A 26436-nucleotide genomic window follows, 5' to 3' on the forward strand; every position below is an offset into this window, starting at 1 on the left:
CTTGAAATACATGACCCCGTCCATCCTCCGTTCAATACGGTGCAGTCATCTGGTCCCCTTTGCAGAAGAGCACCCCCAGAGTATGATGTTTCCACCCCCATGCTTCACGGTTGGGATGGTTTTCTTGGGGTTGTTCTCATCCTCTAAACATGGTAAGTGGCAAGAATAATAATAATAATAATTAGTAGGACTGCAAGCAGTCATAGGCAAAGAATGAAGGAGTTATCATGACTTGATGATCCATGGCAAAGGGTCAGAATGGCGGCACCATAGCGGCCACACCCTTCAACATAGAGAAAAGCTTTCGATAACTTTTGGTCAGTATCATCTTTGGATGCTGTCAAAGAAATTTGAAGTGCATTGGACAAAATCCCTAGGAGTAGTTTGTTCAAATACAACATGTGGAAATCATTTCAAAATGAGAAGAAAATTCAAAATGGCCGACTTCCTGTTTGGAGTAGACTCATGGTGCAAGAGACTTTTTTGTACATCTGTGCAAGTCACACGTGTACCAATTTTCATCTCCCTACTCCAATAAAAACCCTATGGGGAGGGGTTTTTTAAATTTTCAAGGGGGCTCTATTGAGGCACTTTGCCCCGCCCATGGGCGAGGCCCCTATGAATTGTAAGAGGTTGTCGTGCTCGACCTGTGTATCAATTTTCATGATGATATGACAAACTTAAAGTCGTCAAAAGGAACAACGTAATTTCATGGCGAATGGGAGATATTCGGCACACCACCACACGGACGCTGTTACTCGTAACTTCACGACGTTCATCGTCTACGTTCACCAATTTGTTCTGCATGTTTTCGAAGTGGAATGAAGTTGATTGGGTTAAGTATGTGACATCAGGACCTCTTAAAGTAAAAATAGGACATTTCCCGCCACCACCGGGGGGAGCTATGGCGCAGGTGGGAACTTAAGATATGTAGACGTTCAGGGCGGAGCCCTCATCATGTCCAGCAAATTTGAAGGATCTACGATGAAGTATGTGGGCGTGACAGCCGTTCAAAGTGAAATGGCGTGCTCCGATAAGCTCGCCAAAGTTTGACGACCCTTAGCAGCCACGCCTTTTGACTTAATTAGAATCTTTTGATAACTTTTGATCACCATTGTGTTGTGATGATTTTGACCAAATTTGAAGACGATCGGATTAAATCCCTAGGATGAGTTTGTTCAAATGTAAGTAGTGGAAATGGCCAAAAATGGCGCAAATTTGCTCAAAATCGAAAGTTAAAATCAAAATGGCCGACTTCCTGTCGATATTTCACCATGACAGTAAGAGACTTTTTCGTGCGTCCTTGCATGGTAAATATGTGTACCGAATTTCGTGAGGCTACGATGAAAAAAGCCCAATGCGGAGGGGTTTTTGAAAATTTGTAGGGGGCGCTATTTCGCGATTTTTCTGCGACCATGTGCGACGCCCCCAAAATATCGAATTTCGGATCCGGCCGGACGACTTTGGAAAGTTTGGTGAGTTTTTGAGCATGGGAAGAGTGAGATTTCGATTTCAAGAGTGAGAATAATAATAATAACTAGGACTGCAAGCAGTCATATACGGGCCCTCGTTCCGCGCAACCACCTACCCAGGCCAGTGGGTGCCCTTGTGACCACATGTGGGCATGTGCATGCAGGGGCAACCACTCTTCACACAGTTAAAATTTTAAACAAATCACACAATTCATCAAGGAGTTATGACATGTTGATTGTTCATCCACTAGGGGGCGCTCAGTGTACAGAGGGGCTGGGTGTGGTCAGGGGCCAACCGTCATCATACATGTGAAGTTTCAAGTCAATCAGGCAAAGCATGAAGGAGTTATCATGACTTGATGTTCCATGGCAAAGGGTCAAAATGGCGGCACCATAGCGGCCACACCCTTCAACATAGAGAAAAGCTTTCGATAACTTTTGGTCAGTATCATCTTTGGATGCTGTCAAAGAAATTTGTAGTGCATTGGACAAAATCCCTAGGAGTTGGTTCAAATACAACATGTGGAAATCATTTCAGAATGAGAAGAAAATGCAAAATGGCCGACTTCCTGTTTGGAGTAGACTCATGGTGCAAGAGACTTTTTTGTACGTCTATGCAAGTCACGTGTACCAATTTTCATCTCCCTACTCCAAAAAAAACCCCTATGGGGAGGGGTTTTGGAAAGTTTCAAGGGGGCGCTATTGAGGCATTTTGCCCTGCCCACGGGCGATGCCCCTATGAATTGTAAGAGGTTGTCGTGCTTGACCTGTGTTTCAATTTTCATGATGATATGACAAAATTAAAGCCGTCAAAAGGAAGAACGTAATTTCATGGCGAATGGGCAATATTCGGCACGCCGCCACACGGATGCCGTTACTCGTAACTTCACGGCGATCATCGCCTACGTTCACCACGTTGATCTGCATGTTTTAGAAGCGGAAGGAAGTTGATGGGGTTAAATATGTGACTTCAGTACCTGTTTCAGTATAATGTTCATATGGCGAAGGGTCAAAATGGCGGCACCATAGCGGCCACACCCTTCGACATACAGAAAAGCTTTCGATAACTTTTGGTCAGTATCGTCTGTGGGTGATGTGGAAGAAATTTGAAGTGCATTGGACAAAATCCCTAGGAGGAGTTCGTTCAAATACAACATGTGGAAATCACGCCAAAATGAGAAGAAAATTCAAAATGGCAGACTTCCTGTTTGGAGTAGACCCATGGTGCAAGAGACTTTTTTGTGCGTCCTGGCATGGTAAATATGTGTACTGAATTTCGTGAGGCTACGACGAAATAAGCCCAATGCGGAGGGGTTTTTGAAAATTTCTAGGGGGCGCTATTTCGCGATTTTTCTGCGACCATGTGCAACGCCCCCAAAATATCGAATTTCGGATCCGGCCGGACGACTTTGGAAAGTTTGGTGAGTTTTTGAGCATGGGAAGAGGCAGAAATTTCGATTTCAAAAGTGGCAAGAATAATAATAATAATAACTAGGACTGCAAGCAGTCATATACGGGCCCTCGTTCCGCGCAACCGCCTACCCAGGCCAGTGGGTGCCCTTGTGACCACATGTGGGCATGTGCATGCAGGGGCAACCACTCATCACACAGTTAAAATTTTAAACAAATCATAAAATGCATCAAGGAGTTATGACATGTTGATCCATTAGGCGGCACTCAGTGTACAAACAGAGGGGCTGGGTGTGTTCAGGGGCCAACCGTCATCATACATGTGAAGTTTCAAGTCAATCAGGCAAAGAATGAAGGAGTTATCATGACTTGATGTTCCATGGCAAAGGGTCAAAATGGCGGCACCATAGGAAGAACGTAATTTCATGGCGAAGGGGCGATATTCGGTACGCCTCCACACAGAAGCCGTTACTCGTAACTTCACGGTGATCATCACCTATGTTCACCAACTTGTTCTGCATGTTTTAGAAGTGGAAGGAAGTTGATTGTGTTAAGTATGTGACATCAGTACCTGTTTAAGTATAATGTTCCATGGCGAAGGGTCACAATGGCGACGCCATAGCGGCCACACCCTTCGACCTAAAGAAAAGCTTTCGATAACTTTTGGTCAGTATCATCTGTGGGTGATGTGGAAGAAATTTGATGTGCATTGGACAAAATCCCTAGGAGGAGTTCGTTCAAATACAACATGTGGAAATCATGCCAGAATGACAAGAAAATTCAAAATGGCCGACTTCCTGTTTGTAGTAGACCCATGGTGCAAGAAACTTTTTTGTACATCTATGCAAGTCACACGTGTACCAATTTTCATCTCCCTACTCCAAAAAACCCCTATGTGGAGGGGTTTTTGAAAGTTTCAAGGGGGCGCTATTGAGGCATTTTGCCCCGCCCATGGGCGACGCCCCTATGAATTGTAAGAGGTTATCGTGCTCGACCTGTGTATCAATTTTCATGATGATGTGACAAAATTAAAGCCGTCAAAAGGAAGAACGTAATTTCATGGCGAATGGTCAATATTCGGCACGCCGCCACACGGACGCCGTTACTCGTAACTTCACGGCGTTCATCGCCTACGTTCACCAATTTGTTGTCCATGTTTTAGAAGTGGAATGAAGTTGATTGGGTTAGGTATGTGACATCAGGACCTCTTAAAGTAAAAAAAAAAAGGACATTTCCCACCACCACCGGTGGGTGCTATGGCTCAGGTGGGAACTTAAGATATGTAGACGTTAATAATGAATAATAATAATAATAATAAACAGTGCAATTACCATAGGGTCCTCGTAGGACTTTTTCCTACTCGGGCCATAATAATAATAATAATAAACAGCGCAATTACAATAGGGTCCTCGTAGGACTTTTTCCTACTCAGGCCCTAATAAGTTCTAAAAAATAAAAAAAAAATCCTGATTTTTTTTTTTTTTTTTTTTTTTGTCTCTCACAGTGGACATGCACCTAAGATGAAAATTTCAGACCCGTGGGCGAACTTGCAAAATCACAGTGTGTTCAAATACTTATTTTCCTCACTGTAGTTTATACAAACATATTTGTGAGAGAAAAGCGGGGAGCTGCTGCAGCTGCAATCCGCATTTTTTCTTCTGTGCTCTTTTGTGAGTGTGTAGTTTTTACTGCATTGTGTACACGGTATAAAAACAATCCTGCGTGATTTATACTTCAGGAACAATGGAACACAACAGGAATCATAAATTGGGGTTGGGTAACGTCTTGTGAGTGTGTGGCTTCCAGTCACGGTAAGTACCGTCCTGTTGCTCTGACTTGCGCTGAAACCACTTAATTCTGCGTCAAACACAGGACGCAAACAAAAATTAAACATGTTTAATTTTTGTTTGCAGTCTCGCCAAAAATGTTTAATTTTTGTCGTCCGATTCGCTTCATCCTTTGCGTCCCTCACGCTGTTGTGGCACCGAGCTGCATCATGTTGGCATTGAGTTGCTTCCACGTGGTGTCGTCATGACGACACATGACACAACAGGGAGCAGCCCCGGTGTGAAAGGGGCTTTATTCACCGAGAGCGGAGGCCAAATCAACCAAACACCTGCACCAAGCAGAGTTACTCACCCACAGCGGTAAGTAGAACAGAGTAAAGAACTCTTGGTCATGCACCTTCTGGAGGGCGCTTATGCACAGCTCCAACCACGGAAGGTTGGAGAAGGTTGATCAACAAGCTATCCGAAAAAGGATCAACCTTCTGCTTCTTATGCGAGAGATGGAAAAAGAACTGAATGCTCGGTAATGTGTGCTCATATACTATTGCTGACGTCACCCAGGTCACCCAACTGGCGTGACTTTGTTGGTTTAAGACTCAACCTCTGCAGATGTGCCCATGGAATGATCCAGATGCTAAAGCACCGCCCTCTGGTGGTCAGGAGGAATGAAATAGAACAGTGATATTTGAGAAGTGAAATGAAGTTCATAGGATTTACAGAAAGTGTGTAATAATTCTTTAAACAAAATTAAGGAGGTGCATAAATTTGGACACCCCAACAGAAAAAAATACATCAATATTTAGTAGATCCTCCTTTTACAGAAATAACTAGACGCTTCCTGTAGCTTCCAGTGAGAGTCTGGAATCTGGTTGAAGGTATTTTGGACCATTCTTCTTTACAAAGCATCTCAGGTTTATTGGTTTCTCAGCATGGACAGCCCGCTTAAAATCACAACACAGATTTTCAATAATAATCAGGTCTGGGGACTGAGATGGCCATTCCAGAATGTCGTACTTCTTCCTCTGCATGAATGCCTTAGTAGATTTTGAGCATTGTTTAGGGTTGTTGTCTTGTTGAAAGATCCAGCCCTGGCGCAACTTCAACTCTGTCATTGATTCATGAACATTGTTCTCAAGAATCTGTTGATGTTGAGTGGAATCCATGTGACCCTCAACTTTAACAAGATTCCCAGTACCTGCACTGGCCACACAGTATGATGGAACCATCTCTAAACTTTACTGTAGGTAGCAAACGTTTTTCTTGGAATTCTGTTCTTTTTCAGCCTTGCATACCGCCCCTTGTTATGTCCAAATAAGTCAATTATAGTTTCATCAGTCCACAGCACCTTATTCCAAAATGAATCTGGCTTGTCCAAATGTGCTTTAGGATACCTCAAGCGACTCTGCTTGTAGCGTGTACGCAGAAAAGGCTTCCTCTGCATTACAGCATCTCCTTGTGCAAAGTGCACTGTATAGTTGAACAATGCACAGAGACACGATCTGCAGCAAGATCATATTGTAAGTCTTTGGCGCAGGTCTGTGGGTTGACTATGACTGTGACAGTGGTATCACTGGAAGAGATGAGTCCGCTTATCGGGATGAGGTGGAACAGCTGATGGTATGGTATAGAGAAAATAACTTGCCCTGACCACATCCAAAATCAAAGAGCTAATCATAGACTTGAGGAGAAACAAAACAGACTTTCAGCCCATTATCATTGGGGGACCTGTGTGGAAAGGGTCAGGGACTTCTGTTAACTGGGAGTCCACATAGAGGAGAAACTGACCTGGAACAAGAACACCACACAGTTGGTAAAGAAGGCACAGCAACGACTCCATTTCCTGAGAATCCTCAGGAAACATAATATAAACCAGAGATTCCTCGTGTCTTTTTACCACTCTACCATAGAGAGCATCCTCACATACTGCCTCTGTATGTGGTTTCCCAGCTGCATAAAATGACAAGGGTGCCCAAATTTATGCACCTACCCGATTTTATTTAAATAATTGCACACTTTCTGTAAATACTCAAAACTTCATTTCACTTCTCAAATATCAGTGTTTGTCTGCTATATGATATATTTAACTGAAATTTCTGATCCAGACAACCAATGATTTATAAATGGAAATGATGAAAATTATCAGGGGCACCCAAACGTATGCATACAACTGCATATCCTGATAATTATGTAATTTTTAAATGTTAATTTTACAGTATTAATGTATTTATAAATTAAGTTCTTGTTATCATATACACATTATTATTATTGCCATTATTGTTATTTTCAGTATTTTTTTTTTTTATTTTGTCATTTGATTTTTAAATGGACCACAATGAAAATAAGTGTTTCTCACTTTTGTGTGTCATCCATTTATTTTCAACTTATTTACAAGTATGTACTTACATTGAACTTACTAAATAAAATCACGCACACACACTTGTAATATGTATGAGTTAATGCGCCCTGCTGGATTGGCATGTAAGTCCAGAATGTAAATATCAATGTCCATTGTTCAGTGTATCTTATATCCATAGTTTCTCCAAAAATATTAGTCCTATCAGTGTTCTATTTTGGTGGTGTTCATCCTTGACCATGGGTTAAAGTTCTCCGTCACCACAACAAATTTCCACCATTTGGAAAATTTAACCACACGTACGTGTTGTCATGCGTGTTTTGGGGCCCGAAATATGATACTCTCACTGTCAAAGCAACATCCCATTCTGTGCTAATCAAAGTAGCAGCAATGTCAGTGTGGATGGCACCGCACCACAGAGGAGGGGACCATGTGAATTTTCACTCCTCTCTGCTCTGTTTACTGCTTCCTATGAGCCACGGTCCTTCTCCTCCCTGTCTTCGTGGGAACATTGGCAAACCTTCCCTAAGTAGAGCAGGTGACCCTTTTTCTGTTGCGTTTTGGTGATGGTGAATCTGACTAAAACTAATCCACTAAGTTGGCGTGATGTCATTGTTTAATAATTGCCATGGCATGGACATTCGAAACCATACATGGATATATTTTTTTCTTTCCTTTTTTACACGAGGAGCCGTAACTTCAGCTTGTCGTGACACCGGTAACACCACGCGCATGTGAAGGAACGAATCATGTCTCACATAACGAAGGACAGTATTTTCAACTTCAGTTGATGAACTCGCAAAGTGGCAGATATTAATGATCCAGTCTGGGTCTGAGAGTTGGCTGCCCCTCAGAAAAGCCACGTTAATGAGGAACGAATACAAACTCCGGTTGGACACGACGGGCGAGCCTCGTTTTTTGATCGCACCAAGAGTCCTGGTTAGCGACTTTAATCCACTAAAAGGTGATTCACGATTGATGTCTTTAAATGGCTTTGACGAAGCTTAACTTGCGGTACGCTACGTTTGTTTTACGAGTGAGAGCATTTTACCGATTAATGTGAATACGTCGGTTTTGAGTTTCTCACTGCGCATGCAAAATTGCTTGCTCTTTTAAAGAGCACCTCCAGACTCCCCATAATTAATACTGTGTTTTTACTTCACAGTTTGAAGTGAGTTTTGTTTCAGAGGGCTTCATATCCATTAAAATTCACCAGAATACATAAAATTTGACTTGCTGTTTTAGAAAATTTGTGGGGGAGATCCGCCAGACCCCCCCTCATAATCAATACTGTGTTTTTACTTCACAGTTTGAAGTGACTTTTGTTTCAGAGGGCTTCATACCCATTAAAATTCACCAGAATACACAAAATTTGACTTGCTCTTTTAAAAATGTTCTGGGGGAGCACCCCCAGACTCCCCGGAATCAAGACAACACCCCTGCTCTCCCACCCTTTTATGTACCTTTGTTCAGGTTTTACATTCTTTTTATGCTTTTTCTCTCTCTCCTTAGATGCTATTTAGAATCAATTTGTATACTGTATTTATTGAGGAAAAAGAGTGTGTGCCCCCACTACGCCACATTTGAGGGAATAGCTGGCATTGATTTTTGCCAGGAAAAAATTTTAGTCAGATGAAAATTTATTGCTTTAACCCATGCCCTTGACGCAAAATACATAAGCATACTCAACGACAAATGTCAGCTCTCCCCAGTTTGTCTGTGATCGAAATTGAACTACAAAACTAACACTGTTAAACTAACATGTACCACACTAAGATTTAAAACCCCAAACTCGTGTTGCATTGCATCACAATGTCCATTGTTCACTGTTGTATTAGTCCTATCAATTTTCAGTTTTCTGCAGTGTTCATCCTTGCCTGAAAAAACGTAAGCATACCATATGGCAAATGGTCAGCTCTCCCCAATTTCTCTGTGATTGAAGCCATACACATGCACACATACATGCACACAGATGCCACTTGACTATTATAAAATGGATGGGCAGGTTTACAAATTAAATGCTCTTGGATCCAGTAAAATACGTATTTATTAAAGAGATCTTCACTTTTTAATCTATTCTTTACATTTTCTTGTTGAAGAGCTCCAGTGTCCCACATTTCTGTGCGAGTGTTTTCACAACTATTCAACTTAAGCAAAATTTATGACTCACAAAGCTTGTTTAACACCTCTGTATCATGCATAACAGAAATAATTCATCCCCTCAGGTCCCCTAATTTTACCTGAGATTATAAAAAGCACTCTCCACACACACACACACACACACACACACACACACACACACACACACACACACACACACACACACACACACACACACACACTTGCTCCCTCATTCAGTGGCCCAGGAAGGATTACAGCATTCAAACATTGCAAGAAACTCTGATATGCAAAGTGAAAATTTCTACATAACACACACACCACCACCTTAATTGAAGTGATTAAAATTTTTTCTAAATATATTTTGAAAAATAATGCAATGCTAAAATACCCTCAGATGTATGAGCATTTTCTTTATAATTTGCAGTTGTTTAATTAATTAAGATTGTATTGTCTTGTGTACAGTTTGTACATTTTCAATAAAGCCCCTGAATCAATCAATTATAAACAATATTTACATTTTAATGCCGCCTGCCGGAAGCTTTGCCTGTGCATGAACTTTTGACAAGAGCAGAAGTTGTGCAAATCAAAGAATATTTGTAGGTCATCCTCTGTGCATTTGCAGGTATTAATAAGACAAATTTAACCCATAGCAAGTTAGCTTTGATTTAAATGTCATAAATCACTCCAGAGGTGTTATTAGGGTCCAAAAACAACATTTTAAGTTTTAGAAGTGTTTATTTCTTGCTACCTTTTGCATAATATATGACAGAGTTTATATTTACTCACAAACGAAACAGTTTCCACCTAGCTAGCAGCCTGTGACGTCACCACACCATTGTCCAATAAATGGTTTGTAAATCCTTCCAGAGGTGTTATTAGCTTACAAAAGCAGAGTTTTTGGAAGCATTTATTTCTTGCTAGCTTTTACGTAATATATGAGAAACAAGTATGTGAGAAGCACATGTATATATACACACAAAAGGAAGCAGTTTTGAAGAAACCAGTAACTTGCATCACAGTGTAGTTCTACTCTGATTGGCTGTCACCCACGTCACTCAAACACAAAACCGATCAGCTTGAAACAGAATGTGACTTTTTAACCTCTTAAAATACATCAAGGTTAACCATCTTTGAACTTGTCCAAGGTCTCTGTCCCAAGACTTTTTCCTGTGAATTTCAAGAGTCTGGCAGTAATAGGACTGCACTTATGCTGAGCACAGATGGACAGTCGTACGGACGAAAAGCCTTCGCAATGCCCGATGGCCATATTTCATGGCCTTGGGTAAAATATATATAAAGGCACTAGTAAATCATGCTCAGTATGTTCATGAGGCCCCACTTTTGCAAAGTTCATAGATTACACAGTTATTTTTATACATTACAATTTTTCTGTAATTGTTTTTAAGAGTGAATGAAAAAAATGTTTTCACTGCTTTTGTGTTTCTGAGAGCCAGTGTATCCGTTTTGCAATTTGAAGGGTGATATAGTGTTTGTTTTAATTATACACACGGTTAATTTCGATTAATCGCAAAGCTTGTAATTAATTAGATTTATTTTTAATCACATGTTAGCACTAATTTTACATCTTTTACATCCAAATTTTCTGATTTCAGCTTTCAAACATAAATTTTGTTTTTCTTTCCTAGTTTTGTAATGTTTATTTTGAATTATAATGAATAGCTTTTGGTTGTGGAGAAAAACAAGACTTTGGGAAGCAGGCATTTGTCACCAATTTCTGACATATTGTAGACCAAAGAAATATATTAGGGTAATCAAAAACAATTACCAGATTAGTCAATAATGGGAAATACTCACTGCTTGCAGTCCTCATTAATGCATTCCAGAATCCTAGAAAAATCATCATTTGCAAAGTAAAAACTGTGACATCACACAGCAATATCACCGACTGTTTTATTCACTTGCTAAATAAATATTAAGATTGACTTTGTAGTGCTTTTGTAAAAGGCAGTCACAGTGTACTTACCAAATCATGCAATGTTATTCAGGATGCAACATTATATTTCAAGATGTCTATGCTTTGACAAATCCATGCCGTAGTATATTTAGCGAAATTTCAAAATCAATTTTAGACAAAAAATATTTTGATGTTTGCCAGATTGTCGGAAATACTTTAACAACCAGTCTTTGGCTTAATCTATGTTAGCATTGCAGCATTTCTGGTGTTACAGTGAAGTCCTGCTGCTTTTAATTGAAAGTGCTTTTGTATAGTACACTTCTAGGAAAAGAAGTAGCACTATGCATTTAACGCACTGTGCACAACATCACTAAAGTGGCAGAGAAAGAAACTGTGGCATACAGCAGCACTAAAAATTCACCCAGCTCATTTTACTTGTACTGATCACTGATGTCAAGCAGGGCACTCTGAATTTCAGTTGAGGCACTCAACTGCATTATTAATAGGTGAAGATACCCCGTTGTTTTATTTTGAAAACATACTTTCTTTAACTTAAAGGCCTGGTTGCCCCAGGCTTTGTCAAAACCACATACCAGGTTTAGACAATTGACATTTTTTGCTGTCTTGTCTTCAGGTTTGTTGAATGTAAAGATTGTGGGCGGAAGATGCACCAGATATGTGTCTTGCACTATGAAGTCATTTGGCCATCTGGGTGAGTTGTCTCCTTCTTTTCCATTGTGGGCATCATTAGTTTGTTAGAAGTTTTGATTACAAATAGCAAAGTGTGATTTTTCTTTTCAGATTCATCTGTGACAACTGTTTGAAGAAGAGTGGAAAAACACGGAAGGAAAACAAGTTTTCTGCAAAACGTTAGTGACGTTCTTTATATGTATGACCTATAATTCCGTAAAGATTGTTGTATCAAGTTTTCCTGTTGCTTCTCATGTATTGCGGAATGTCACAAAATATTAACAGTCTTGTCACTAATAGTGATGGCATACACTTTTATCCACATATAGGTTGCATATTTCTCTCATCTGTTCTTCTCTGGTGTTTATATGTGACAACGGTTCGCAGGCTATATTGTCTCACAGACATGGGATCTAGTCTTAATGTGTTTGGCTTTAACCTGCATTTAATTTTGCAATGTGTGCCTTTAAAGATTTCAGGATATGTTGCTTTGGGCTGTTTATTGTAAAAACAGCAGCTTGGGTGCCTTTGTCAGTGAGAAAAGGTCTACTAGATCTCGACTTTGCAAGCAATGACACCACAGTGGTATCACTGGAAGAGATGAGTCCGCTTATCGGGATGAGGTGGAACAGCTGATGGTGTGGTATAGAGAAAATAACTTGCTCCTGAACACATCCAAAACCAAGGAGCAAATCATAGACTTAAGGAGAAACAAAACAGACTTTCAGCCCATTATCATTGGGGGAACAGTGTGGAAAGGGTCAGGGACTTCTGTTAACTGGGAGTCCACATAGAGGAGAAACTGGCCTGGGACAGGAATACCACACAGTTGGTAAAGAAGGCACAGCAACGACTTCACTTCCTGAGAATCCTCAGGAAAAACACTCTAAACCAGAGATTGCTCGTGTCTTTTTACCACTCTACCATAGAGAGCATCCTCACATACTGCCTCTGTACGTGGTTTCCCAGCTGCACGTTGGCAAACAGGAAATGGCTCCAGAGGGTAAACAAAATGGCAGAGACGATCAGTGGGTGCCCTCTAACCACACTGGAGGACCTTCATGGCTCTTGCTGTCTCAGGAGAGCCAACATCATCCTAAAGGACTCATCCCACCCTGGCCTCTTTCTGTTTGAGCCACAGCTATCAGGCAGATGGTACAGGGCCATTAAAGTGTAGGTGACACCAAAAAATGTGCACAAATAATAAATAATCGCTAAAAATGATGAAATGTTGATATTTAAAAAAAATCCTGAACAATAAAAGTCGATAAGTGTGCAGGTGGAGGTTAGACAACAGCTGTCTGAAGCCTGCACTGTATTTCAGCCCTCAGCTGCGGCCATATTGTTGCTACGTCATCAGGAGAACGGGACCTGCTGATACAAGCCAAAATTGATACCAAACACAGCGGAGGTCGAACTGTTTTCAGCCTTTTTTTTTTCTAGTGTGGAGCTTCTTCTTTTTTCAAAGTCCAGTCTGAAGGTGGTTCTGAAGAAGCTTTGGGGGACACAGCCTTATGGTTTTGAGCCTTATTTAGACCACAATGAGGGAGACTAAACCTTGGAGGAAGACCTTCATTCTGACAAGAGTGCCCATATTGCCAGAGTTCAGAAAACAGAATTGTGATAATAATAAAAAAAAAAATGCGGGAGACTTCAGCAAATGGGTGGAGATAAGCTTTTTTGTTGTTGTTGTTAGCTCTTTGGTCATAATCAACTAATAATTTTTTTTAAGTTTGTTTTACTATTCTTTACATCAGAAAAAATAATGAGGAAGTGTTTTTTTTTTTCCTCTTAGAAACAGGTACATTTCAAATCTGAAAAATGACACAGCACCTGCGAGGGACTGAAAATATCAGCTATCTTTCTTGAATACAGTTAGCGTACACTACGTTCGTAGCGTAACATATTATTAACGCCAGCATCTCATCTGCTTATAATGTCTCAATAACCACAAGTTAGTGGATTCTGTCTGCACGCGAGGAAATTATCCATGATGCACAAAAAATTTGGAGGTGGTTCCATCATGCTGTGGGGCTGTGTGGCCAGTGCAGTTACTGGGAATCTTGTTAAAGTTGAGGGTCACATGGATTCCAGTCAATATCAGCAGATTCTTGGGCTGTCTTTGTTCAGAAACCAACAAACCTGACTGAAGTGGAGATGTTTTGTAAAGAAGAATGGTCAAAAATACCTTCAGCCAGAATCCAGACTCTCATTGGAAGCTATAGGAAGCGTTTGGAGGCTGTTATTTCTGGAAAAGGAGGATCTACTGAATATTGATGTATTTTTTTCTGTTTGGGTGCCCAAATTTATGCACCTGCCTAATTTTATTTAAGGAATTATTGCACACTTTCTGTGAATCCTACATACTTTATTTCACTTCTCAAAGATCACTGTTTGTCTGCTATATGATATATTTTACTGAAATTGCTGATCCAAAAAAAAAACCCAATGATTTCTAAATGAAAATCATGGAAATCATCATGGTTGCCCAAACCTTTACATACAGTTGTATGTTTATTTTCTTTTCTTCCCCAGACCTTTTAAGTGTGCTTGTGGTATTTGCACTGAAAGGCTTGCACCTTACCTTCCATTGTACTTGTTACAGTGACTATAAAGAATCTGAATCAGTGCTGTGATAATTGTGGAAACAGTGGATATTGTCTTTGTAACACTTGAGAAGATGAGTTAAATATCTGGATTTGCGATTGTCTTGCTCCTAGACTAAAATCTGTGCTTAGCTGAATTCCTAGACTCTACCATCAAACATGTATCTGTGTGCGGCAAAAGTGTTAAAATGACTTTGTCAGATGAAAGGTTAATTAGGGAAACTTAGAAGATGTGTGTTATTTACAGATTGAAGGAATATGGGAATATAGTTTTGAATTCTTTGTCATGTGGCATACTACTCTGGATCTAGCACGCAGGTGCCTCAGTGTTGAGAACTCAGTAAATGCATAACGCCAACAGTAAGTCCACGTTCCACACTTGGCTGTGGCACACAGATTGCTACTTTCGAGGGATGAATCACTTGTCTGCTTCAGTGCTTCCTACCCAGGCCCTGGTGAGATTCTGTACTGTGATGCTGTGGTGAAACACGGTATTATTGAACGTTTCCAGACCTAACCTTTACCAGCTGGTCAAAGATGGTAAATTAATAAACGAATGGAGGATGGGGTATTTATAAATAAAAATAATTTTGTGACCTTGCTTAACTATCACTCATTTAATCCCAATCTGATTTGGTAATTAATCGACACTTCCCACGTGATTGTTCAAGAGCATCTTAGAGCCTTTCTCCAAATTGTTTGAGAACAGCACCGTTTTCTGCTTTTCTTCCATGGTCTCTTGTGTGTTTCTACATTCCAGGGCTACAGTCTACAAGATTGGGAATGTACATAGAAGACCGTGTGAATAAATACTTGAAGAGGCAGAACCACCCAGAGGCGGGAGAGGTGTTTGTTCGGGTGGTAGCTAGCTCTGACAAAACTGTGGAGGTTAAGCCAGGCATGAAAGCCAGGTGAGAGCACAGATGACAGAAGTAACACTGAAGATATACTAATTTGTCCTTTTAATGTATAATTGTAGTGAAGAACTTTACATCCCGTACATCTTACCCGAAACCTTTCAGTCTCAGATTTCACCAGCTGCACATAATCCATTTCAGGGTGCTCACCAGGATTTTTTAGCAGAGTAATGGGATGGAAAATCACCTTAAAAACCCAGGGTTTCGAGGGCCACTTAGGTGCTGTCCCAGCGGGGGGGGGGGGGGCCCCCCCCCCCCCCCCCCCCCCGAAGCTTTGGCATTATGGGCTTATAAAGGGCCTTCTTTGTCAGTCTAAATACACCAAATGGCTCTGGAATTACAATTAGAATCTTAGATGATATTTTTACATTTTACATTGCATGTTTCCAAAATACTGCTCACAATAACACCCAAATCATGAGCTCACAACATTTATTGAAACTAAAACAGTTGCATGTGCATTTCTGTCATAGATTTGATTAAAGAATGCTCAGGCAGTAACATCTGTTCTTTTTTAATTCATCTTGGCCCATTTGTTTCAAGCTGACTCAAAGCTGAATGTCTCTGCCTCATCTCCTACAATAGAAATCATAAGGAGGTTGTCCAGGGTTTCTTCTTTCAGTCTATTTTGCAGGGGGGTCTTGACTAGAGATGGATATCGGAAACGATTATTGTTAAGAATCGATAGGAAATTATTCGATCTACTGACATCAGTAGCCTTTTTCCTTAACGATTCCCTTATCAGTTCTTGTTCACATTACGCCTGAGCACCCGTTGTTTTTGAGGGTGTCTATCTGAAAATGGTAATTTCTTTACTTTGATTGCAGACCCACTGTTTCTGAGAAGCTGTGAAGCATTTCAAAACATATTTAAAATGAATAAAAACTTTTTGGAATACATTTATGAAAATTAATAAACTCACCATCAATTTTCCTGATGTTCTTAAAAGAGTAAATAAGTCCAAATGTGGTTTCTTACAACTAGGAAAAAGACAGTCTTTTATCTTCAAAGTTTCTTCAAAGTGTGGTATTCCAGTTAAAAACATTATTTCTTAAGAACAAAGAATATGTTGGGCTTTATTTCTGTGTTGTTGTTGTAGTTCGTTTTCTACTTCTTCTTCATGCTATGAGTTTAAGAGTAGAAGTAGTTAGGCTAATATAGATACTAACGTATTGTGATTGGATGATGTACTGGATTTTATTTGTGTGTTCAAAGCTTGAAGTCAGCTGCTTGTGAATTTTCCGCTTCGTCATTTAGTAATTAATGATGAATTATCACGTGAGTCGAACTTTTTGAGCACAGCATAGATCTATCTTTGTGGATTAATTTTGTGTCTGGAAGATTTCCTGAAGAGATTAAATCGGGTGTGTGTGTGTTTCACAGCAGTATGTGTGAACAAACGTTCATTTAATTTAATTTGTTTATTTCCATGGGATACGTTGTTGTTTCATAAAAACATTTATTCATTTATCTGCCTTAAATGAGCATGACTGCAAATTGTATTTTACCTCTGCAGCTCGTCATTAGGAAAAGTTCAGAGTACGTAGTGAAGCCATCACTATCACTCAGATAAAGAACGTTTTAAGTGTGACCTGACTCACCCGTTTCATGCGCATTCTGAAAGTAATTGAACCCCATTAGAAAGTTTGCACCTTTTTTGTTTTTTGATTTTTTTTTTTTTTTTTTTTTTTTTTTTTTTTTACCAAAAAGGCACTTTAATGTTGTGTTTATTGTTTGCACTGTAATGAAAATTCCTGGTTGTGATTTTTTTTTTTTTTTTTTTTGCCTTCAGTGTACAAGTTGAGCTGGACTATAACTTGCAGGGCCTATCAAACTAGTAAAAAAAAAAAAAAAAAAAAAAGTGACTTGTACTGAAAATGTGGTGCTTAATTTCTAATTTAGTGAAAGCCTGTCGTGAAGTGAAACAGCAGAACCAACAAATTTCTTTTGTTAGTTACCGCATAACTCAAGAGCAGAGACGCTGAGATAAGTGTAAATTTAATGAAAATGGGTTTTTAGGGGAAGGTTTTTGCAGTGTGGCTTAAACCGGTAACCATGTTCTAACCCTCTGCCACTTATATTGTGGAGGATTTTTATTCATTAATTTTGAACACAGTTGTGTTCAAAATAATATCAATGTGTCTTTAAAATAGGTAAGTAAAGCTCAAAATCCTTGTCATAGTTTTTATTTCCATCCATGTAAATGCATTGGGAACACTGCACAGTCTATTCCAAATCAAAACATGAAGGAAAATATACCATATTTGTTCTGAAGTGAAGAAAAAGGGCTATCAGGTTGTTCAAAAAATAGCACTGTCTGCATTTTTCTTTACAAACTCAAACATTTAATGTATAAACTGAAAATACTTGGAAGATTGAGCTTTCCTGTGAATCACTCACTCATCTTCCACTGCTTAGTCCAATTAAGGATCACGGCGGGCTGGAGCCTATCCCAGCAGTCATAGAGCACAAGGCGGGGTACACCCTGGACAAGACGTCTGTCTGCCACAGGGCCACATATAGACAAACACATTCACACCCAGGACAGTTGGACTACATTCCTCTGCTTTTCTTGGTCTTGCCTCAGAAACAGCATTTTTGATGTCACCCCACAAGTCATTTATTGGATTAAGGTCCCAGGATTGGCTTGGCGATAACATTGATCTTGTTGGTCTGGAACCAAGATGTTGCTGACTTGCTTGTGTGTTTGGGATCATTGTCTTGTTGAAGTATCCAATTTCAAGGGTATTTCCTCTTCGGCATAAGGCAGCGTGACCTCTTAGGGTATTTTGATGTATTCAAACTTGTCCGTGGTCCCTGGTATGCGATAAATAGGCTCAACACCATAGTAGGAGTGTACTGGGGCTTGAATTCAGTTTTTGGGGATTGTCTGACAAACTGTTTGTGGCCTCTAGACCCAAAAAGAGGGTTGCTTTCATCATTCCACAAAATGTTGCTCCATTTTTCATTGGGCCAGTCACTGTGGTTTTTAAGACATTGTAACCTCTTCAGTGTGTCTTTTTTTTCCAACGAGACTTTGCCTGGGCTTCTTGCTGATAGCTTGGCTTCACATAGGTGTCTTCTAATTGTTAAAGTACTCAGAGATAACTTTACACATTCTTTGATCACCCTGGAGCTGATCATTGGCTGAGTCTTTGCCATCCCATAGAAGTAGTGAGACTGGAATGCCAACTCAAGATCTCGTTTCATTGAGTTCTATTTGTGAGCTTGCGACCCCAAGGTTTCAGCCACTCGGGTCACTTCCGGTCATCTGCCAGCAATAACACCAGATGCACTTGTAAAGTACACTTTCTGCATATTTTCTTGCGTTTTATGCCATGGCTTCAACAAGTTTTCCTATTGAAGTATGTTCAAAGTCTAGCTTGAATGAAGTTCTTGTTGATTTTAAATCGTATTTAGGACAGAACTTGCTAATATTATTCATAAGAGCAAGTACACTGTCAGCAATTGTGGCGGAAAATCACGGTCAGTGATAATTATTCATAAAACGTATAAAAAACAATAAAAGTATACATATTCATCATTTAAAAAGCATCATAGTAAAACTCATAAATATAACCATATAAACTCATATAACTCATAAATAGCACTGTAAAAGTCATCAAACACCATAACAAAATCATCAGTCAGTAAAAATCAGACACCATAAAATAATCACAGTATTCCTTGGAGCATTTACCACATGATGAGGGAGGCTGTTCCGCAAAGTTACCACTAAATATAAAATGTTTTCTTGAGTCATATCTTCATATTTGCACCTCAAACATGTGAGAGTGACCTCTCAAACATAAACTCTATTTTAGGGAAAAAAATTATGGCCTAATATATATATATATATATATAATACAGTGGGGAAAATAAGTATTTGCTCCACTGTCGATTTTGCAAGTTTTCCCACCTATAAAGAATGCAGAGGTCTGTAATTTTTATCATAGGTACATTTCAACTGTGAGAGACAGAATCTAAAAAGAAAATCCAAAAAATCACATTGTATGATTTTTGAAGAAATAATTTGCATTTTATTGCAAGAAATAAGTATTTGGTAACCTACCAATCAGCAACAATTCTGGCTCTCACAGACCTGTTAGTCTTTCTTTAAGAAGCCCTCCTATTCTGTACTCTTTACCTGTATTAATCGCACCTGTATGAACTTGTTACCTTTATAAAAGACACCTGTTCACGCACTCAATCACATTTCAAGTTATCCACCATTACCAAGACCAAACAGCTGTCTAAGGACACTAGAGATAAAAATGTAGACCTGCACAAGGCTGGGATGGGCTACATGTCAATAGCCAAGCAGCTTGGTGAGAAAACAAGAACTGTATTAGAAAATGGAAGAAACATACATTAAATCAAATCAATTTTATTTATATAGCGCCAAATCACAACAAACAGTTGCCCCAAGGCGCTTTATATTGTAAGGCAAAAGCCATAGAATAATTACAGAAAAACCCCAATGGTCAAAACAACCCCCTATGAGCAAGCACTTGGCGACAGTGGGAAGGAAAAACTCCCTTTTAACAGGAAGAAACCTCCAGCAGAACCAGGCTCAGGGAGGGGCAGTCTTCTGCTGGGACTGGTTGGGGCTGAGGGGAGAGAATCAGGAAAAAGACATGCTGTGGAAGAGAGTAGAGATCAATCACTAATGATTAAATGCAGATTAGTGCATACAGAGCAAAAAGAGGTGAATAAAAAGAAACACTCAGTGCATCATGGGAACCCCCCAGCAGTCTAAGTCTATAGCAGCATAACTAAGGGATGGTTCAGGGTCACCTGATCCAGCCCTAACTATAGGCTTTAGCAAAAAGGAAAGTTTTAAGCTTAATCTTAAAAGTAGAGAGGGTATCTGTCTCCCTAATCCAAATTGGGAGCTGGTTCCACAGGGGAGGAGCCTGAAAGCTGAAGGCTCTGCCTCTCATTCTACTCTTACAAACCCTAGGAACTACAAGTAAGCCTGCAGTCTGAGAGCGAAGCGCTCTATTGGGGTGATATGGTACTATGAGGTCCCTAAGATAAGATGGGACCTGATTATTCAAAACCTTATAAATAAGAAGAAGAATTTTAAATTCTATTCTGGAATTAACAGGGAACCAATGAAGAGAAGCCAATATGGGTGAAATATGCTCTCTCCTTCTTGTCCCTGTCAGTACTCTAGCTGCAGCATTTTGAATTAACTGAAGGCTTTTCAGGGAACTTTTAGGACAACCTGATAATAATGAATTACAATATTCCAGCCGAGAAGAAATAAATGCATGAATTAGCTTTTCAGCATCACTCAGAGACAAGACTTTTCTAATTTTAGAGATATTGTGCAAATGCAAAAAGCAGTCCTACATATTTGCTTAATATGCGCATTGAAGGACATATCCTGATCAAAAATGACTCCAAGATTTCTCACAGTGTTACTGGCGGTCAGGGTAATGCCATCCAAAGTAAGGATCTGGTTAGACACCATGTTTCTAAGATTTGTGAGGCCAAGTACAATAACTTCAGTTTTATCTGAATTTAAAAGCAGGAAATTAGAGGTCATCCATGTCTTTATGTCTGAAAGACATTCCTGCAGTTTAACTAATTGTTGTGTGTGTCCTCTGACTTCATGGATAGATAAAGCTGGGTATCATCTGCGTAACAATGAAAATTTAAGCAATGCTTTCTAATAATACTACCTAAGGGAAGCATGTATAAAGTGAATAAAATCGGTCCAAGCACAGAACCTTGTGGAACGCCATAATTAACCTTAGTCCGTGACGAAGACTCCCCATTTACATGAACAAATTGTAATCTGTTATATAAATATGATTCAAACCACTGCAGTGCAGTGCCTTTAATACCTATGGCATGCTCTAATCTCTGTAATAAAATTTTATGGTCAACAGTATCAAAAGCTGCACTGAGGTCTAACAAGCACAGAGATGAGTCCACTGTCTGAGGCCATAAGAAGATCATTTGTAACCTTCACTAATGCTGTTTCTGTACTAGGATGAATTCTGAAACCTGACTGAAACTCTTCAAATAGACCATTCCTCTGCAGATGATCAGTTAGCTGTTTTACAACTACCCTTTCAAGAATTTTTGAGAGAAAAGGAAGGTTGGAGATTGGCCTATAATTAGCTAAGATAGCTGGGTCAAGTGATGGCTTTTTAAGTAATGGTTTAATTACTGCCACCTTAAAAGCCTGTGGTACATAGCCAACTAATAAAGATAGATTGATCATATTTAAGATCGAAGCATTAATTAATGGTAGGTCTTCCTTCCAGCCGAGAGATGTAGTTCCTCCAGCGTGTCCTGGGTCTTCCCCGGGGCCTCCTCCCAGTGGTACGTGCCCGGAACACCTCTCCAGCGAGGAGTCCAGGGGGCATCCGGAAAAGATGCCCGAGCCACCTCAACTGACTCCTTTCGACGTGGAGGAGCAGCGGCTCGACTCCGAGCTCCTCCCGAGTGACCGAGCTCCTCACCCCATCTCTAAGGGAGCGCCCAGCCACCCTGCGGAGGAAACTCATCTCGGCCGCTTGTACTCGCGATCTCGTTCTTTCGTTCATGAGCCAAATCTCATGACCATAGGTGAGGATCGGAACGTAGATCGATCGGTAAATCAAGAACTTTGCCCCCCTACTCAGCTCTCTCTTCACCACGACGGTCCGATACAGCGACCGCATCACTGCAGATGCTGCACCGATCAGTCTATCAATCTCACGCTCCATCCGTTCCTCACTTGTGAACAAGACCCCGAGATACTTAAACTCCTCCACTTGAAGCAAGGACGCTCCACCGACCTGAAGAGGGCAAAGCACCTTTTTCCGGTCGAGAACCATGGCCTCGGATTTGGAGGTGCTGATTTTCATCCCTTACGCTTCACACTCGCCTGCAAACCGCCCCAGTGCACGCTGAAGGTCCTGATTTGACGAAGCCAACAGAACCACATCGTCTGCAAACAGCAGAGACTGCGGTTTGATTCTGTGGTTCCCAAACCAGACCCCCTCTACACCCTGGCTGCGCCTAGAAATTCTGTCCATAAAAATAATGAACAGAACCGGTGACAAAGGGCAGCCCTGGCGGAGGCCAACGTGCACTGGAAACAGGTTTGACTTACTACCGGCAATGCGAACCAAGCTCCTGCTGCGGTCGTACAGGGACCGGATAGCCCTTAACAAAGGACCCTGGACCCCGTACTCCCGGAGCACTCCCCACAGGGTGCCCCGAGGGACACGGTCTTACGCCTTCTCCAGATCCACAAAACACGTGGACTGTTTGGGCAAACTCCCATGAACCCTCGAGCACCCGATGGAGCGTGTAGAGCTGGTCCAGTGTGCCGCGACCAGGACGAAAACCACACTGCTCCTCCTGAATCCGAGGTTCGACCGTCGGTCGAATTCTCCTCTCCAGTACTCTGGAAGAGACCTTACCGGGGAGGCTGAGGAGTGTGATCCCCCTATAGTTGGAACACACCCTCCAGTCCCCCTTCTTAAACAGAGGGACCACCACCCCGGTCTGCCAATCCAGAGGCACTGTCCCCGATCGCCACGCGATGTTGCAGACGCGTGTCAGCCAAGACAGCCCCACAACATCCAGAGACTTAAGGTACTCAGGACGGATTTCATCCACCCCAGGAGCCTTGCCACCGAGGAGCCTTCTAACCACCTCGGTGACTTCGGCCTGGGTAATGGATGAGTCCGCCTGTGAGTCCCCAGTCTCTGCTTCCTCTTCGGAAGACCTGACGATGGGATTGAGGAGATCCTCGAAGTACTCCTTCCACCGCCCGACAACATCCCCAGTCAGGGTCAACAGCTCCCCACCCGCACCGTAAACAGTGCTGGTGGAGAGCTGCTTCCGCCTCCTGAGGCATCGGACGGTTTGCCAGAATCTCTTCGAGGCCGACCAATAGTCCTCCTCCACAGCCTCACCTAACTCCTCCCAGACCAGAGTTTTTGCCTCTGCGACCGCACGGGCTGCGGCAAGCTTGGCCTGCCGGTACCTGTCAGCTGCCTCTGGGGTCCCACCTACCAAGAAAGATAAGTAAGATAAGTAGGACTCCTTCTTCAGCTTGATGGCATCCCTTACTTCCGGTGTCCACCACCGGGTTTGGGGATTGCCGCCGCGACAGGCACCAGAGACCTTGCGACCACAGCTACCAGCAGCCGCATCTACAATGGAGGTGGAGAACATGGTTCACTCGGACTCCATGTCTCCACCCTCCTCCGGGATCTGGGAGAAGCTCTCCCGGAGGTGGGAGTTGAAGACCTCGCTGACAGAGGGTTCCGCCAGTCGTTCCCAGCAGACCCTCACGATACGTTTGGGCCTGCCGGGTCTGACCAGTTTCCTACCCTCCCAGCAGATCCAGCTCACCACCAGGTGGTGATCAGTCGACAGCTCTGCCCCTCTCTTCACTCGAGTGTCCGAGACACGTGGCCGAAGGTCAGATGATACGACTACAAAGTCAATCATCGACCTCTGGCTCAGGGTGTCCTGGTGCCACGTGCACTTATGGACACCCTTGTGCTCGAACATGGTGTTCGTGATGGACAAACTGTGACTGGCACAGAAGTCCAACAACTGAACACCACTCGGGTTCAGATCAGGGAGGCCGTGCTTCCCGATCACCCCCCTCCAGGTCTCACTGTCGCTGCCCACGTGGGCGTTGAAATCCCCCAGGAGAACAATGGCGTCCCCAGTCGGAGCGCTATCTAGTACCCCTCCCAGGGACTCCAGGAAGGTCGGGTACTCTGCACTGCTGCTGGGCCTGTAGGCCAAGACAACAGTGAGAGACCTGTTCCCGACCCGAAGGCGTAGGGATGCGACCCTCTCGTTCACCGACGTGAACTCCAACACTTGGCGACTGAGCTGGGGAGCAATAAGCAATGCGACCCCAGCTCTCTGCCTCTCCCCATGGGCGACGCCAGAAAAATGAAGCGTCCAGCCCCTCTCCAGGAGTTGGGTACCAGAGCCCAAGCTGTGCGTGGAGGTGAGCCCGACTATCTCTATTCAGTATCTTTCAACCTCCCGCACAAGTTCAGGCTCCTTCCCCCCTAGCGAGGTGACATTCCACGTCCCAACAGCCATGGGCTGTGAGCATGGACCGGGCCGCCGGGCCACCCGCCCTCGACCGCCACCCAATCCTCTCTGCACCCGACCCCCATGGCCCCCTCTGCAGGTGGTGAACCCACAGGAGGGCGGGCCCACGTCACTCTTTCGGGCTGAGCCCCGCCGGGCCCCATGGGCTAAGGCCCAACCACCAGGCGCTCGCGCGCGAGCCCCAACCCCAGGCCTGGCTCCAGGGTGGAACCCCGGCTCCGCCATACCGGGCAACGTCTCGGTCCTTGATCTTTTACTGGTCATGGAGGTTCTGAACTGCCCTTAGTCTGACCCGTCACCTAGGACCTGTTTGCCTTGGGATACCCTACAGGGAGCACAAAGCCCCCGACAACATAGCTCCTAGGATCATCCGGGTATGCAAACTCCCCCACCACGATAAGGTGGCAGCTAGAGGGGGAGTTTGAGCGAAGCCAACTGAGTCAAATAATAGATTAAATACAGTGTTGAGGCTGTCATTCTCAGCATCTTTGTGGATGTTAAAATCACCCACTATAATTATCTTATCTGAGCTAAGCACTAAGTCAGACAAAAGGTCTGAAAAATCACAAAGAAACTCACAGTAACGACCAGGTAGACGATAGATAATAACAAATAAAACTTGTTTTTGAGACTTCCAATTTGGATGGACAAGACTAAGAGTCAAGCTTTCAAATGAATTAAAGCTCTGTCTGGATGCTGCTAATCCTACTCCTATACCCATGCGTCGAGCATTCTGACAGTTAGTGTGACTCGGGGGTGTTGACTCATTTAAACTAACATATTCATCCTGCTGTAACCAGGTTTCTGTAATTCAGAATAAATCAATATGTTGATCAATTATTATATCATTTACTAACAGGGACTTAGAAGAGAGAGACCTAATATTTAATAAACCACATTTAACTGTTTTAGTCTGTGGTGCAGTTGAAGGTGCTATATTATTATTTTTTTTTTAATTTTTATGCTTAAATAGATTTTTACTAGTTATTGGTGGTCTGGGAGCAGGCACCGTCTCTATGGAGATGGGGTATTGGTGGGATGGCAGGGGGAGAGAAGCTGCAGAGAGGTGTGTAAGACTACAACTCTGCTTCCTAGTCCCAACCCTGGATAGTCACTATTTGGAGGGTTTAATAAAATTGTCCAGATTTCTAGAGATGAGAGCTGCTCCATCCAAAGTGGGATGGATGCCGTCTCTCCTAACAAGACCAGGTTTTCCCCAGAAGCTTTGCTGATTATCTATGAAGCCCACCTCATTTTTTGACACCACACGGACACCACTCAGCCAGCCAGCAATTCAAGGAGAACATGCGGCTAAACATGTCACTCCCGGTCCGATTGGGGAGGGGCCCAGAGAAAACTACAGAGTCCGACATTGTTTTTGAAAGTTTCACACCGATTCAATATTAATTTTAGTGACCTCCGATTGGCTCCGTAAGAAGTATTTCAAGGTCCTGGAGTAGCCAAGCCAGTCTTCAGACCTGAACTCAATAGAAAATCTTTGGAGGGAGCTGAAACTTGAAACCTGAAAGAGCTGGAAAAGATCTGTATGGATGAGTGGACCAAAATCCCTGCTGCAGTGTGTGAAAACTTGGTCAAGAACTACAGGAAACATCTGACCTCTGTAATGGCAAACAAATGTTTCTGTATGAAATGTTAAGGTCTGTTTTTCTTTTTTTTTTTTTTTTTTTTTTTTATGTTTATTGAACATTTTAATTATTTACACACACACACAAAAAGTAGAAATTAACAAAAAAACAATACAGCACAGATGCAAAAACAGATAATAAAACAGGGCATGTGTGTATAGTAGTAACAGTAAAAGGGGAAAAAAAAATACACAAATTTCACAAGCCAGCCCTCTAATTTTTAAGAGTATCCAGTACTTTTTGCCAAATCTTAAAATCCTGAGATTTCCCTTTAAGCCGAAATCTTATTCTTTCTAGGTTTACAACTTCCGAAACTAACTTTTTCCAAACCTGAATGGACGGGGCTTCATCCCCCACCCATTTAACCATAATCGATTTTCGAGCCAACATCAAAAAAATTGGGTGATCTCTTTATTCCGGCCGTTA

At 41.9% G+C, this 26436-nt stretch overlaps 1 protein-coding gene across 1 annotated transcript in view; it reads left to right on the plus strand.

Annotated features, from left to right (window-relative positions):
- LOC117525998 (histone lysine acetyltransferase CREBBP-like) overlaps positions 1–26436 on the plus strand; it is a 228177-nt gene that overhangs the window by 133075 nt on the left and 68666 nt on the right. The window contains 3 exon segments of the mRNA XM_034187989.1: positions 11693–11770; positions 11860–11927; positions 15115–15265. Coding sequence (XP_034043880.1) covers positions 11693–11770; positions 11860–11927; positions 15115–15265 — 297 coding nt within the window.

The sequence above is a fragment of the Thalassophryne amazonica genome, chromosome 15 (genome assembly GCF_902500255.1).
Source record: "Thalassophryne amazonica chromosome 15, fThaAma1.1, whole genome shotgun sequence".
Lineage (NCBI taxonomy): Eukaryota > Metazoa > Chordata > Actinopteri > Batrachoidiformes > Batrachoididae > Thalassophryne > Thalassophryne amazonica.